The sequence below is a fragment of the Phoxinus phoxinus genome (genome assembly GCF_949152265.1).
Source record: "Phoxinus phoxinus genome assembly, chromosome: 6".
In the NCBI taxonomy this organism is placed as follows: Eukaryota; Metazoa; Chordata; class Actinopteri; order Cypriniformes; family Leuciscidae; genus Phoxinus; species Phoxinus phoxinus.
In genome coordinates, this window is record NC_136881.1 from 11,040,192 (window position 1) to 11,057,460 (window position 17,269).

The 17,269-nt window shown below is 36.9% G+C and overlaps 1 protein-coding gene across 10 annotated transcripts in view; it reads left to right on the plus strand.

Moving 5' to 3' along the window:
• LOC306999848 (piggyBac transposable element-derived protein 4-like) overlaps positions 1 to 15,382 on the plus strand; it is a 16,045-nt gene extending 663 nt beyond the window's left edge. For 3 of the 10 annotated variants that reach the window (XM_079614884.1, XM_079614885.1, XM_079614886.1), the window contains 5 exons: positions 44 to 348; positions 566 to 769; positions 11,296 to 11,465; positions 13,046 to 14,293; positions 14,713 to 15,382. In XM_079614884.1, coding sequence (XP_079471010.1) covers positions 64 to 348; positions 566 to 769; positions 11,296 to 11,465; positions 13,046 to 14,293; positions 14,713 to 15,148 — 2,343 coding nt within the window. In that variant the 5' untranslated portion in view covers positions 44 to 63 and the 3' untranslated portion in view covers positions 15,149 to 15,382. The remainder of the gene's footprint in view (positions 1 to 43; positions 349 to 565; positions 770 to 11,295; positions 11,466 to 13,045; positions 14,294 to 14,712) is intronic. The other 7 variants (XM_079614889.1, XM_079614890.1, XM_079614887.1 and 4 more) reach the window with 5 other exon arrangements.
• The last annotated feature ends 1,887 nt before the right edge of the window (positions 15,383 to 17,269 follow it).

A 17,269-nucleotide genomic window follows, 5' to 3' on the forward strand; every position in this document is an offset into this window, starting at 1 on the left:
GTTTTGAGAATATCAGCTCTGATGGATATTTCTTTGTATTTAGATTAGGAGGAATATGAGAAAATGGTTCGAGCTTGTGCCTTTCCAAATTGCAGTAATCGAATGAAGAGATATTTGTGCTTGAGCTTTCACCGTCTACCTCTCCGCAATCGGGAGATTCTACACTTGTGGTTGGTTGCACTTCAGCTTGATGTGCAAACTCCCTTGAAAACATTACGTGTAAGAGATTACCGTGTTTGTAGCGAACATTTTGATGAGGACGACTTCACCGAAAAGAGCGTCAAGTCCCGGCATCTGAAGTCAAATGCTTTTCCAAAAGCTAAAAAAACAGCGGCAGACAAATTGGAGGTAAAGGCTTTATGATTTTTGCTTATACGGCTGAAATATTACTTTAATATTACTGAAATATAAAGCTTTTTTTAATTTCCTGTGAAGAAATGTTTCGCGGTGTTGGTGAAAAACAAAACACCTCTAAATGTTGTAACTCTATGATAGACAAATGCATCCTCAATGTTTTTGTTTTAGCCATTGAGTCTGACCATTTTTTTATGTTTCCTTATTATAGGGGGAAACATCCAGTGACACAGAGAAAGAATTAGCTGCAGTAACGTTACCACAGTCAACTCCCAAGAAGACATCAAGCAAATCTGATCAGCCCTCCAGTTTCAATCTTGTTCTTTCAAGTCCACAGACAACAATCCAACAACGACATACAACGCCTTCATTATCTGGCATATATCTTGTTCAATCTCCTTTATGGCATCAAACAGTAAGTTGTTTAAATTTTAATTAAATTTTCTAATGAGAATTTGTTTTTACAAACATTTTCTTATATTGTTAATGGAATGTTAATTATATTATTTGATGTATAAATTTTTAAAAAAAGCCAGTTCATGAACCCTTTAAAATTCATCCATGACACTCTTGATTGTATAATGTGTGTGAACTATGATGCCATAAAGAATCGCATGAGCAGGGTAAGATTTGTGAAAGTGTACATAAGTTTGCAAGCGTAAATTAAAGCTGCTGTCGGCAAAATTTTTTGATCATATTCACTGAAACCAAGGCTATGCTCCGACAGAACAACATATATCAGCCAGTTTTAGAAAAAAACCCGCCTTCTTAGGGCTGGGCGATATGGCCAAAAAAAAATATCACGATATTTTTTTTTATATCAGTCGATATCGATAAATGTCAAATCTTTATTTATTTCAAGTTTAAAGACAGATTTGTACTCCTAAGTGAAAGCTGTAGAAACCAGAGCGTTGTGTTTTTAAACTACTCTTTATTGTCAGAACATATCATGACAAACACTTGCCAAACAGGTGAACATTCACAAATCCGAGGTAGAACATTCAAACATTTGACATTTTTCCTTAAAATAAATATCTTTATTTCAGTAGTATTAGCTTGAGTTAGGATGCAGATTTAACTATATACAATTTATGTTCATTAACAAAAACAGTAACATCTGCTAAAAAAAAGTAACAACATTATTTTTATTTGGTAAAATGTAATATTCTTTAGTTTTATTAAAATTAACCATTGGTCATCCAGCATCATGCATTTAGATCATTATAAGCACAGATAAAATGTAACTTTATGGTTTCTATGGTATTTATGAAAACCAGTAGCCTAAATACATTATTAAAAACTGTAATTATATTCCATTAGTCCTTTGATACATTGTCTACAATAATAATATTATACAATTCAATATATATATATCCCACATTTCATGGTGCAGTTAATATTACTAGGCTAACGTTACAGTAACGTTAACGTTAAATCCGTGGTAAATGATGGGAATGTGTAGACGGAAAAGCCTTCTGACTGTATCGTTGCGCACAGTGCTTCTCCTGTTCGTCAGCGCCGCTTCATCTGCCTTTAAACTGGTTTAAATCACTGAGACATTTGTGTTCCTCGCTGAACTCAAGCGCTCTCACTTTGAGCCGAGCGGATAAACGGTCCGTGTGGCGCACGCGGTTCAAATGAGATTCGTTCCGCTTTTGGCGCATAAACATTATCGAACATTTATCGAACTCTTGATATCGTTTTATCGAGAAAAATTATATCGCGATAATTATCGTTATCGTTTTATCGCCCAGCCCTACGCCTTCTACCTCCACCTGGAGCCTGTTATTTGTTTTGCAAAAACCCACCGCTCCCGGTTCTTCTGGTCCAGTCAGCACTGGGGAGTGTGAGATATGACTGTCAATCACAGTTCGTGCACATGCCACAGATCCCCCCTTGCGCACGTTACAATATCACATGCACACACCTGAAGTTCGCAGGTGTGTTGGATTGTGCGAAGCGTGATCCTGGAGAGAAAATCTACTAACAAGATTCCAATTCCTCAGTTAACAACCAGAGCTAGGAGGTCCAAAACAACCAAGGAAAAGAAAACATGGTAAGTACTCCATGGTGTTGATCGATGCTGAAGAGACGGGCGCGCGTTCACAGAAAATCTGGTGCACACGCACTGACGAGCACAAACTCGGTGGGAGGGTGCTCGGTGGTAGTGAGTTGTAAACATTCAAAACTTTGGCTAAGTCCACTCAATCTGCCAGACCTGCCGACTGCAGCTTTAAACTTGCATGCGCAAGAGAAGATTCGTAAAGTTTTAAATGGCCTTTTACACCTTCACAAATCTTGTCTTGCGTATGCATGCAAAATTAAATTTTTTTCTTGCAAACTTATGTACACTTTCACAAATCTTACCCTGCTCATGCGATTCTTTATGGCATCACATTGTTGTGGCAAAAATTCATCAAACAAACATCACTGCGTAAGGGACACTCAGAGTCAAATTATAAAATAGAAGTATTTATTCTTGCAAGAATAGGAGCAGTCTAATACACAGCTGTTGCCCTGTGCAGAAGAGTGACACACCCCCAGACAGACTCAACTAGCTTTTATCTCGGTTTCAAGGCCTTCTTCGCCAGAGCCTTCCTCCTCAGTAGTTTTCCATCCAGTAGTTTTCCATAGACAAGGAAGCCATAACATTAGTTGGCCCTAAGCCCCCCCCCCCCCCCCCCCCCTGCACCAAATGGCCTTCTGACAACTAGGTCAGAGGTCCTTGTTCGTCTGTTCTCTGGAGTGTCTCTCCCTTCTGCCTCCCCAGGTACATAAACATAATCTTCTCTCACTACAAGTGAGAGACCAGATGAGGCCATCATTAGGAATCACAGAAAATCAGAGTAATACTGAAAAATTCCATAACAACATTACCTTCATAAATGTGTGTATACTGCGTCATTTGGAACACAACTATAGAACTACTTCAACTTTATTTGCTCCAATGGACCTTATTCAGAGCAGAGCCATGACGGAAGTGAGGGGCGGAGGTTACACAATTTTCTTTAGATATAAGCTATATTCACATGGATTTAGATATTTAGCGATAATTAAGTCACTATACAATGAGCAATATTTTAAATCCTGTTTAAAGTTAATGGATACATTTTTAGGTTAACAATATACAACTATTTTAATAAAAATATAGTAATAAATGTGTAACCAACCATGTTGTGAAAGTGTTTTCCATTTGACCGTATTTTGTGGTGACATCTTCGTCATTACAAATAATACTTAAAGGGACCTATTATGCAAAATTCACTTTTATAAGGTGTTTGCGCACCAAATGTGTTCACAGTGTGTTCGAACAACCAGCTCTAATGGTAAAAATCCACTCACTCATTTTTTTATTATTTTTTAAATTCCCATAAATCAAAAGCAGTAGGCTTGTTTGAGATGCGCCTTGCCTCGCCTGAATTGTATGCGAGAGTAGACGGCTGCAGTGAGGGGAGGAGTGAAAAAAGTGCAGGCAAGCCGGACAGTTTTCTCTTCTCGCAGTGGATCTGACACCTGTGAGATCAAAAATGGATATCGCGGGATTCACGGGATTCACGCTCGTGCACAGTGTTGCTAATAAACTGGATGTAATTTAGCCTAAGTTCTGTTGCTTTTATATGAAAATAAATCTAATGAACAAGACACCCAAAGCACTGGTTATTTAATCCCATTCCAAATACGTGTTTATCAATAATTTTTTTCTTTAATACAGACGTGTTTTTATAAAAAAAAATTAATCAAAAATACATAATCACATAATCCATATAGAGATCACACTGTCAGAGAGTTCGGGAATATTCACACATAATTTAAACACATAAAACATGATATCAGAGTTTTAAAATCAAAATTTTAAAAGAAAACAATACATCATAGTTGTTTAAACCAATGAGCATTAAGCTGTGTCTGCTTCACAAACAAGGGTTTTGTCAACGCTGGATTTTCAAAAAGGGTGATTCTAGTCAAAAGTCTGCTAGACAGTGTGAAGGCGTCGCGTATGCGTTTACGTAACAAGCTTGCACCAGTACAGGAAAATAACAAAACATTATCAAACTAAAATATAGCATTAATTTCATTATTAATATTAAGTATTTAATTTGAATTTTAAATGATTAAATACTGTATATTTGAAATTTAAAATGATTAAATACGGTATATTTGACATTAAGCATAAGTGCCCCCTTTCTCTTTAAGTTATATTTGTAACAATATGAACATGAAGGAAATATTACTACATATGGGAAATGGGAAACACATTTTACAAAACTGTAACAAAATGTTTGTATTATCCATTAATATGATTATTTATGAAAGACAGCTATTGCTCATTGTATTCTACATCATGATATATTATGTATGTATGAACATGTATGACTTTATTTCAAAGTATTATTGTTAAATTGTAGATATCGACCCGAGTCGTGCTTACTGAGCATGGTTACTATATTACTACAGTTAGTTCATGGTACATTTTTATAAAGGCTTTAAAAAAAAATATATATATTAATGAGGAATACAGCTCATTATCCATGTTTCAACAACTCTTTATTTTATTATAATAGAAGTCATGTCTATGTTTATTATGACTTGACTGTATGGCAGTTTCAGCAGCGTGCATATAAAGAGTTAGTTTTGTATAAACCGAATACTTGAACTCTTTTTAGCTGAGAGTATGTAAATTATAGTTTTTATCGTAAATATAAATAAAAAAAATTAATTACTTAAAGCTGCAGTCCGTCGTTTTTCCTCTTTGTCGCCATCTCTGTTAGAAATCTGCAATTGCAGTTATTCGCGGAATTATTAACTGTGCGTGGGTAGTAAATCGGCATGAAACAGCGCGGATGAACACAATGTATTGAGGCTGCCGCGTCGCTGTGGATACTGTAACGTCACTGTCATCAGCAATCTCAGAGTATACTTTTTGAAAGTGTCAACATTAGAATTTTCATCGGAAAATGTCATCTGAACAAGTAAGTAACATTCACTTTTGTTCTGACCAAATTCGGGGGGTGGGGGGAAGCATTGCAGTAGGCTATATCATGCTGATTAAATCTAACGATTGCTTATATCACGTCAAAACGTGAAAAAATATATATATTTTTAAGTCTTTGGGTTTTACAACTGGTGAATCTCCAGTTGTCACTGGTGATTGTCGCTTTAAACTTTCGGGATCCGCCTGTTCCGCCATACCAAGTGCTAAGCTAAATCTCCACCTCCATCATCCACACACGCTAGCCGGGGACTCATTCTCTATGTGTACAGAAGTGACGTAATGACGCAAAGACATGCTCGAAATTCCCGCGGAAATCCACCAGTACCACTGGAATTAAAATCATTATTACAAGCTTACCGTTTTGAATCGAGGCAAGGCAAGCAGATCATTTTGAACACTGGCTGGTTACGTTTTTTTTTCAAAAATGTCTTTTTTGATATTTTTAAACCCAAAAAAGTGCCGGACTGCAGCTTTAAATTCAGTTGTTTTATGTGCTGAATCTAGGACAAATAAGATAGGGAAGAAATGGTAGTAGTATGCTATTCCAAATAAAACGTAGAAAAGTAAAACTCTCAAACCGAAATGATACTGAATAAAAAAAAAATACAAGCCATTAAAATAAAAGAACCACACAATCTTTATTAAAAGTAACACAAAAATTGTACAGTAAATATATTTCTATAAAATATAAATGTTTTCTTTTTGTGGTTCTATGCAACAGAATCAGATATAACAGTTCTTTTATTTTTTTACCAATTATCTAAATAATGTATAGTCCTACAAAGCTATTAATATCAGAGCATGTGAGCAGATAGCAAGGAGTCAGTGATACACGGGTCAATGTATAAACAACCCGCACCCGACCGACGTTTTCAACTAACCCGGCCGCAACTCGGACCGCAAAAAAAAGAAAAAGAAAGACAATATTGTACCCGACCCGCTTCCTGACCCGCATTTGTTTAAAGTAGCTATAGTAAATGCTCATCGTTGCGTCATTGGGCCATACGTAGGAACTAGGGGTGCGCATTTTTCTGAATGTTGTATGATATAGCCTAGTGTTTAGTAATAAAGGCTTGATTTATTAATTTATTTCGTATTCAAAAATCCCGCCCGCCCCCTCTCAGCAAATACATAAAACTGACATTACTGAGCTATATGCGTTTAGCCTATATTAAAATGGCAAAATTTCATTGCTCAGTTCAACGCGTTGGGAAATCGGGCATTTTGTCCCGCGTCAGCTTTTATTCAAAATAAATAAATGTATATTAAAGTTTTTAAAAGATGCCATTTTCGGCTTCAGTTTCGGTTTTCGGCCAAGTGCATCTTAAATTTTCGGTATCGGTTTCGGTTTTCGGCCAAGTGCATCTTAAATTTTCGGTATCGGTTTCGGTTTTCGGCCAAGTGCATCTTAAATTTTCGGTATTGGTTTCGCGCCAGAATTTTCATTTCGGTGCATCACTAATTCAAAAGTTAATAACGCGCTCAACATTCAGGTAAATAAGGATTTCCCACTTTCATCTCTGACTGAGCTCGTGCGTCATCCTCGCGCCAGTTATTCAGACAATAAAGTGTAGACCTATGTATTTCATAGAAAATTGTGTCTAGTACTATATAAATTACAAAGGTTTAATTGGCATCTTTATTTCAAATGACCCGACCGACCGCGACCGAATATCATTAAAAATATTTTTGGATGACTCGTAACCGCGGGTGACCGCAGGCACCCGCTCATTTTGGATCAACCCGCGCATCACTGCAAGGAGTGGATCAGTGAACGAGAGGGTAGTAGCGTCGTCCAACACAGCTATCCCAGACCATGTTACAACACAGTAGGGCTATTGGAAACAATTATACTACTGCATAGAAATTTAATGTCAGTGCATCATTTGAGCTGACTTTTTCGATGAGCATGAGTGGAGCATTCACATGGGCCGTGAGCAACTGAGCGCAGCGTCACACCGCGCATTGATGATAACGCAAGAGTGAAACCTGAGCGCTGAACACTGAGGTGCGGGGAAGGGTGGAATATATTTTCAGTCCGTTTTTCTCTTTCGGCCCAAAAACCTAAATTAATATTTATGTATTTTGGTTTGTTTATTTTATAATTAGTTATAGATGCATGTGATAATCTTGCAACAGACATTCCACTAACTCTGTGTTTTCCCTGTTAAAATCCAACAGCAAACATCTGCAGCGCCTTCTCTTTTGATGCTCACTTGGCATGAAAAACAAGGCTTTTGATTTATGGTTTCAGCGAATGTAACCATGTTAAGGGTCTTCACCCCCAGTCTCTTTTTGGTGCTTTGCTTGATTTCAATTATCAGAATTTTGGGTTGGCCTAAATGTTTTGTTTGTTACATTTTGTAAAGGAGGTGGAAAGTTTGACTTTTCACACATGACCAAATCATCATCCACAGATATTGATGGCTGCTGATGCTGAAATATTACAAATAAAACATACTGGAAATGGATTTACAACTTCGTTTCATGAGTTTTATCAACATGCATATTAAATGGGCTTGGTTTAATTAAAGCTACACTGTGTGATTTTTACCCCCATCTAGCGGTGAAAAGGTGTATGACCATCCAGTGAATATTAGTTTCTGTTCCTCTCAATTCCAATTTCGTTTTAACTCCTACGGTGGCCAATGTAGTCCAAGATTAACATGGCTTCCAGTTCGACCTCGTCCATGAGTAGGCCTATTCCTTCAAGTGATGAGGTTACTTTAGAAAACTATTATAATTTGCAGTAATTTATTTGTCAGTTAACATATAGGTTATGACATCTATGTAAAATGAATAATAGTTTTATGTTTTCGTTATTTTTTTTACCATTTCATTGCTAACATCAGCATGTAACTATGATAAAATTTTTCATGATTGTTTGATGAATAAAACATTTAAAACAAAAGCATTTATTTAAAAACGAAATATTTTGTAACATTACACACATTTTAATGTCACCTTTGATAACTTTAATGCATCCTTACTGAAAAAAAATTCTGACTAACCAACACATTTTTGAACGGCAGTGTACATTCAGTAGGTTATTGGTGTAGTGGTAAAAAAAAGAGATGGGTAAACTATAAATTCTGGTGGACCACGACGTTGTCACCTGGTAAGGTGGGCCACTGCCTACCGGTGTACCAAGGGGTATCACTGGTTGTTCCCTCATCATAGGTCACACAATCACTATTCAAGTCATACATTAATCTAAGTTTTTGTTAAAAAGACTCAAGAAGGAATAATATGGTTGAAATCTATAAAGTTTACTAAATGACAAAACAGAGAGAACAAAAATATTTTTAACCCGTAATTACAAAACGAAAACGTTTGTTGTATTATTAAAAGGCAAAATTGAACACCAAAATTTTAATTTGAACTGTAGGCTACACCAAATGCTGCGCAAAAAAAATAAATATTGACGAATTTTTGTTTATTAGCCTACTAATGTACCCTTTTGCCCCTTAATTAAACATTTAAAATATTCACAAATTAATATGGATTTTGTTGTTGTTGATTTATTTTTCTAAGACAAAATTAGAACCTGGAAATGATATTATTCCCGCAGTGCTGAATGAGAAGAGCCATATATCTCTGAACCACAGCCTACAGAAAGGTGATTTATAGGCTAATGATAATAATGTGTCTGAAAAAATAACGAGGCATTTTAATTGTTTATTAATAAACTATTGTTTTCTAAATCAGTGTCGGCTAAAAACATATCTCCATCTCCGCTGTTAAGCGGATGCGCCTTTAGAGAGAAATGCACCTTTCATACGCATTACAAAATCAGAAGGTATTAGCTTTCGATTCGAATTTGTTCGTTTTAAAGTGGACATTTCGAGCCTATATAGGTTATTTCAGTTCTCGCGCTCCAGTTCACGTAGATCATGAAAGCGCGCCTGATTGTTTTATTTTATTTAATAAAAGCACAACGTTTTCTTGTTATTGCGAGTTTACACAAATAAAAGTAGTTGCGAATAATGTATTATTATTTTCTGTATGACCAGAAATGATAGAGTATTTTAAATTGTTTCACTGTTGATAGGGAAATGTTCGCGCCCGCGCGTCCGTGCCATGCAGTGCGCGCTCACACTCCGCTCCACAAACGCTTGGATATGCGTCAAAATCTTGTGTTTATTTGTGATAATCTTAGGCTAGCCCTGTATTATTATGGTCTAACCCGCGCGGCTACTGACAGTAATGCAGCGCAATATGAAAGAATTCGTCTTAGGTTTAACAACCTATGAACAATATGAAACTAAAACGACAGCCTGCTTAATTTAAAATGGCTTAGGAACTATATGCTATTTAGAGGTGGATAAACGCAATTTGGAGGTGGATAAACGCTATTTCAGAATTTTGGCAGGTGCCTAAACGGCGTTTACGTGCGTTTAGCCTCCACTACATCCCTGTGTAGCCTATTGCAATATAAACACTGTCAGGGTGATCAACAAGGTATCTCTTCATTTACCAGTCGAAGACGGAGCAACTTTCTGCTCTTATGTTTACTCCGTGCACTGCCAAGGTCTTCATCGTGTTTGTCGTGGTACCGGTCTTTGCAGCAATTATTTTACCGCAAATACTGCATCGCTGTTGGCATCGAGCCTGGAGAAATGTACCCACACTTTTGATCGACTTTTCCACATCTTTAAGGTATTATGTGTGTGTGCTCGCGTCTCATATGAATATGTGCTCGGAGAGTTTGTGTGTGTGTGTGTGTGTGTGTGTGTGTGTGTGTGTGTGCTCGCGTCTCAATTGTCTTGTTGATTTGCCTGTTGCGTTGCCGTCTTAATTCTCTTTTTCGCTTCCTTGGCGACTCTGATACATATCCTCAAGAATAAGAGTGATCCTCCATCAGCAACAGACTTTCAAAAAGGCTTTCAGCTTTTTATATAGCAGTCTCAAACAATCCCCCTCTTCACATTCGACACGCACCGTGGCACCCATCGCGTGTTAAAACGCGAAAGGCGAAGCTTGAATTAACGGGTATGTCCCTCTTTGGCTAATGTACTTTCAAGATGGAGGGGCAACATGGCGACCGGCATTCGAACCCCTCACCCGTATGTATTTTCAATGGCATATTATACACTCACGAGAATACTTTATTACTTGAACGAAGTAAATATACATTATTGAGCACATATATTTTTGAAAGAACTAAGTGTTTTTAGCTAAGAATAAACTAAAAAAGTTACACAGTGTAGCTTTAAGATGTAATGTTTGCAAAACAATTTTTTAAAATGACTTCTTAAAGGATTAGTTCACTTTTAAAGTGAAAATTCTGTCATCATATACTCACCCTTAAGTTGTTTCAAACCTGTATGAATTTCTTTCCTCTGCTGAACACAAAGGAAGATATTTAGAAGAATGTCAGTAACCAGACAGTTTTTGGTTCCCATTGACTTCCATAGTAGGAAAAAAATATACTATGGAAGTCAATGGGAACCAAAAACTGTCTGGTTACTGACATTCTTCTAAATATCTTCCTTTGTGTTCAGCAGAGGAAAGAAATTCATACAGGTTTGAAACAACTTAAGGGTGAGTATATGATGACAGAATTTTCATTTTAAAAGTGAACTAATCCTTTAATGGGCTGAATCCAGGCTTCAAGAGACATTAACCCATTCAGACCTGACTTTTTTTGTATGACTTAGTAAATATAAATTCAACGTAATTGATATTTGCTCTTCTTCAGCATAGAAAATAGTCTTTAAACTAATTTTTCAACTCACTTTTTTATCAGAATTTTTACGTCCACTACAATGGACACCATTACTGAAGCAAAAACTCCCGTTTTAAGACCATATGAGAACTATTGTTGAAGATTTTGAAAGCACACATACTGTAACAATGAGCAATGCAATCAGGATGTAGATAAAGACAAAAAAATCTGTGTGTTTGTGTACTTGCTGGTTTTGATAAATATATGATTGTGTGCATAGGCGTGTGTGCTTTTCGTGGATCCCAAGAAAATTTCTACGAATGATGTGGTGGACGTTACAGCCAGTAGTGATGAAGATCTTGATATGTTTGACCAGGACAGTGTGGCCAGCAGTGTGGACAGCACAGCAGAGGAAATGTTTATTGATGGTCTTGACCCTGTTCTAGACCGGTGAGTTTTTTTTATAACATATTTGTATTTGGTACTTAAGAACTAGGACTTGGCATTGACCCAAATTTCACGTTTCAATTTCGATTCACAAACTTGTAATTTCAATATTGATTCATTTGGATAGTACAGTAGGCGCATGTCAAAAAAAAAGTTTTTAGAATAACACAGATTGATTTTTAATTACATAATTATCACAATTGACACTACAGCAATGTCATGCCACATAAAGAGTGGCAAAATGATTGTTATAAACTTGAGAATTTGAAAGCTGAGACTTTCCTTCAAATCAAAAGTAACAAAGCTTATTGTGATTATTGGATGGTAGGCATGCTACAAATGTTTAGTGAAGTTTTCATACATCAACTGAAACCTGCATAGACTAAAATATTGATTCTTGTGATTTTAAGAATATTAATCGATTCATCACAATGAGAATAGATTTCAATTCAGAAATCTGCATTTTAAACCCAGCCTATTTCATTCTGATGGTATGCTGACTTCTAATAAGGCTCTGCCCCAAACGTCTGTATGCGAGTTTGGTGTGTGGTACGAAATTCTATCATTGCTTTATGGCAGCATGTCACACAATACATCACACCAACATAGCTTTAGAGAACAAGACATACTAACCTCATACACCATTAGCAATGCATGAATTATTTTGTTATTTGAGCTTGCTAATTCAAGGTTACAAACTGTTTATACTTTCGACGTTAGTTGTAGTTGTCTGTCTCGCAACAAACAGGAAAAACCTACATCTGACACAAGTGGCCAGTGTTATTTATTAAAGATGACAACTTGGGCTATAATGTTTGTTGGTGTCATCCCACAGAGTTTTATAGTTTGTCCGGAATGTTAAAAATCATCTAACATTTCCGTCTTAGGATAGATTGCAAATAAATACATCTTACAGATACTTAGTCAAATACTTAGTATGAGTACAAAGTTTATAGTGCATTATTTGGGACACAACTATCGTGTGCCATGTACTCAACTGTGAAGTGTATACATTTATTTTGTCATGCAACCTCTGAGTCTGATAGCCCCTCTGACAGCTGCAAAAGTTTCCAATATTTCACTCTTCACTTTTTTTCAGGTAAGTGCATCATCCGGATATTTAAAGGGCCCTTTTTCTTTTTTTGGATTTTAATGTGAACATGCTATTTCTATGACAGAATGGTATAGAATATAGTGCACAAGTACACAAATTGGGACGCACCTAGAGTCTGTGAAAACGTTACAAGAATTTCAGGAAAACTAAAACGTTTCTGTCATTCCTGCTAGTATTTTGTTATGGTTGGACTACTGCTCATCTCATCAGTTGTTTTTTCTTGGCTTTTGAAAGCATTTGCTTGTCAACAAATGCACATGTATAGCTATCTACTGTAACTAGAATTCTGAATTTTAGAATTCACTGTTGTAAAGTCACAAATACATAAAAGTACATAGTTTCTTTAAATTATTTATTCAAATTATGATTTTTTTTTTTGCCTGACCTGAGGTGGGACAGACCAAAATTACCATTTTACTCACCAAGTACATTGCTAATCCTATTGTTTTCTTCTTGTGTCATGCAATAGACCTTCATGCAATAGACCTTCATCTGACCTTTACCCACCAGAGGAGGACTGTGATTCAGAGGACAACCCACAACGGAGAAAGAGATCCCGATGTCTGTCTTCCAGTGCTGATGGAGGTGGAAGGAAGAGTGAAAATAATTTCTCTGGTGTATCAACAGAAAGATGGCACAGCTCAGATGAAGCAGATGTTAAGCCACCTCATATAGACTTCAAACCCGCTCAAGAGCCTGGACCTCAGATTTTGAAGAATAGATGCAGCAGTCCTCTGCAGTTTTTTCATCTGTTGTTCCCAAAAACAACATTGCAGACCATCGTAGGGCACACAAATGACTATGGAGCCAAGCGCCAACAGAGAAAGGGCAAGGTGTGGGAAAATATTTATCTTAGTGACTTGAAGTCGTACATAGCACTGGTCATTTACATGAGTATGTTCAAGTGCTCTTCACTGACTGACTATTGGAGTGTTTCCCAGCACTTCAGTCTGTCCTTTCCTGCAAAAGTCATGTCTTACCAGAAATTTATGTCAATCTCTAAAGCTCTTCATCTAAGCGACAGCAGGGAGGATGAGAAGAACCGCGTTAGGAAGGGAACCGCAGCCTTTGAACGGCTGGGTAAAATTCAACCCCTGTATCAAGTCATTAGGGAGGGTTGCAAGACATTTTTTCATCCCTTTCAGAACATCACCATTGATGAAAGAATAGTAGCAGCACAGCCTAGAACCGGACTCAAGCGACGCATTGAAAACCAATCTGCAGATAGAGGATACAAACTCTTTGCACTGACAGACTGCACCTCTGGCTATACGTGGGACTTCTTTATTTACGAGGGGAAGTCATGTTCTTCACAGAGCGAGGGCTTGAGTTATGAGTCCGTTATGGCATTGGTGGATGAAAATATGTTGGGCTCTGGGTACAAACTGTTTGTAGACAAATTTTACACCAGCCCCACACTCTTCAGTGACCTCTTGTGTAAAAAGGTCTGGGCTTGTGGCCCTGTGTGGGCAAACAGGGCAGGTTTCCCAAAAACAACTGTGAACAGACTGTCAAGGAATGCTCCGCGCGGCACCATGCGATGGATTAGGAATGACGAGCTGCTGTTTGTTGAGTGGAAAGACTCACAGGAAGTGCAGATGTGCTCCACCTTCCATAAAGCCTATGAAGGTGATACTGTGCAGAGGAAGGTGAAGGGTAACGCTCAACCGACCCGTGTGCAGGTCCCCATTCCAGCTGCGGTGTTGGACTACAAGAAGTAAGTACAATGTGTTCAGAGTTGTTCCTTGTCCATTTTATTGTACCTGTGCATTCAGTCTTCAATGCGTTTACTATGGAAGCTTGTTTCCGCCACAGAAATTTATTAATTGCGACTTTTTTCTCTCTCCTTTTTTTTTCTTCTTGCAATTCCAAGTTCTCTCAATTTGGAATTTTTCACAATTCTGAGAAAAAAAGTCTGAATTGTGAGATATAAACTCGAAATTACCTTCTTTTTTTTTGTATTTTGTGACGGAAAAAATTATTGGGAGATGTAAACTCGCACTTACAAGTTTGTATCTTACTAGAGATAAATTGTGTGGGAAAAGTCTTAATTGTGAGATAAATCAAGCAGAAACAAGCTTCCATAATTTACTCTCTGTATAAAGTTTAAAATATGCATTTTATATTTCCACTTAGGAACATGGAGGCGGTGGATCCATCTAATTGCATTACTGGACATTACAGAGCTCTACATAAACCAAAAAAGTGGTATCAATGTGTTTTTAATCACTTTTTGGACATCACTGTAGAGAATGCATTCATCATGCAGGAACTAATGGCTGAGAGAAAGAACAAGAGGCCTATGACCCGAAAGGCATTCTTGGAGGTGCTTATTTTAGAGCTTGCAGAGATCAGTCCTCAGGATTCAGCACCAGTTTTCTCAGCTCGCCCTTCCTCAGTGGTTCCTGCTTTCCACAAGCCGAAGCACATCACACTGGACAACATTGGTGGAAGGAAGTGCAGGCTCTGCAAACAGACAACTCCAGTCATGTGTGTGACTTGTGATATGTTGTTGTGCTTTCAGCCTGAGAGGGACTGTTTCAATGATTGGCATGAAAAACAAGGCTTTTGATTTATGGTTTCAGCGAATGTGACCATGTTAAGGGTCATCACCCCCAATCTCTCAGTTTTTGGTGCTTTGCTTGATTTCAATTATCAGAATTTTGGGTTGGCCTAAATGTTTTGTTTGTTACATTTTGTAAAGGAGGTGGAAAGTTTGACTTTTCATACATGACCAAATCATCATCCACAGATATTGATGGCTGCTGATGCTGGAATATTACAAATAAAACATACTGGAAATGGATTTACAACTTCGTTTCATGAGTTTTATCAACATGCATATTAAATGGCTTGGTTTAATTAAGATGTAATGTTTGCAAAATATTTTTTTAATGACTTCTTAATGAGCTGAATCCATGCTTCAAGAGGCATTAACCCATTCAGACCTGACTTTTTTCTCCATTTAGTAAATATAAATTCAAAATAATTTATATTTGCTCTTCTTCAGCATAGAAAATAATCTTTAAACTAATTTTTCAACTCACTTTTTATATCAGAATTTTTACGTCCACTACAATGGACACCATTACTGAAGCAAAAACTCCCGTTTTAACACCATATGAGAACTATTGTTGAAGATTTTGAAAGCACACATACTGTAACAATGAGCAGTGCAATCAGGATGTAGATAAAGACAAAAACATCAGTGTGTTTGTGTACTTGCTGGTTTTGATAAATATACAATTGTGTGCATAGGCGTGTGTGCTGCTGTATATTCACTTCATTCACTAATTTCTCATTCACTGTTGCTGTTTTTCCACTAAAAAAAAGTAACTGTTTTGCAAAATAATTTTTACAATTAAGATTTAATGTTGGGGATTCAAATTTATCTGAAAAATGCAAGTTAGGGATAGAAATGGTTGTACACTTGTTTTTTTTCGGTGTAAATTGATGCACACGTTCTGGAATGATGCGTTCGGCTGGATGCAACAAAGAATACCTGCAAGACTGATTCTCTCGTGGGAAACTGTTAGGTTTGGTTTGTTAATTAAGGATAAGAAGGTATCTTATAGTAAATGGAAATTTTACGTATACAAAGCCTCCCAGATTCATGTTTTTTAAAGAGGATTTTATATATATATATATATTGTAGTCAACATTTGAAGTGGATCAAAAAAGTTAATCAGCTGTCCCAACTTAAGACAAGAACGGGCATTGTTCAAAATTCATGTAACATTGATGAGAGGTTTTGTATCCACTTCGAATGTTGACTACTATTAGGCCGGGAGCCAGGTCCACTCCTCAGGATGTTTTTTGCTACCTTTTTTTCACTATTTCCTATTATCTTATACCTTGGGCCATCACAAGTTGATAATGACCACCCCCAACTCGGCCCCGTTTGGTCTCAGGGGCCAAAAAAATTTTTTTTGGGAAAAGCTTTTGACGGAATTATGTAATTGTGAATATTAAGGTACCATAACCCTAAAATTTTGCATGGTGTATCCTGACACATAGGGGAAACTAGCAGAAAAAGATTCTGGGGATTCCTGCCTTTTTGCTGTCAAATATCACCCTCAACATGCCCCAAAAGACCAAAAAAATGTCTGTCCGCCTGACCAATCATTTTCAAGCATTTTATTATACATATCACTGCCTCAAATGTACATGAAAAACTTCCCAAGTTTATAAGCTTCAATTTAAGACCAAGATGACCTTTCTGTCTAGTGGATTACAGCTGGTATAACCAAATTTCCCCCCCTGTACCCCAAATTGTAGAAAACAGAACTTTCAAGCATTACCATTCCAGATATGGGATTAACCCCTTATATTGGCATCAGCCATTACATATTTAAAACACTAATATTCTATACTAATCTTGACAAACTATATATCATTTGAAAGCTTACAATCTGCAGTTGCAGTTTATTATCTTCTAGGAGTATGAAAATATTATTGTTGCAAATTGATAAATTACGGCTCCTCTGAAAATCAGTCACCAAATATGTAAACTAGAGATTGTAAGCTTTCAAATGATATATAGTTTGTCAAGATTAGTATAGAATATCAGTGTTTTAAATCTCAGATAATGCATTCATGTGCATGCAGAGTGGTCGTTCTGAACGAAACGGTTGTGGGTTTCCTATTTTGTTTTGTTTTTCATTATTTTCTTTTTAAGACACACAACTATTAA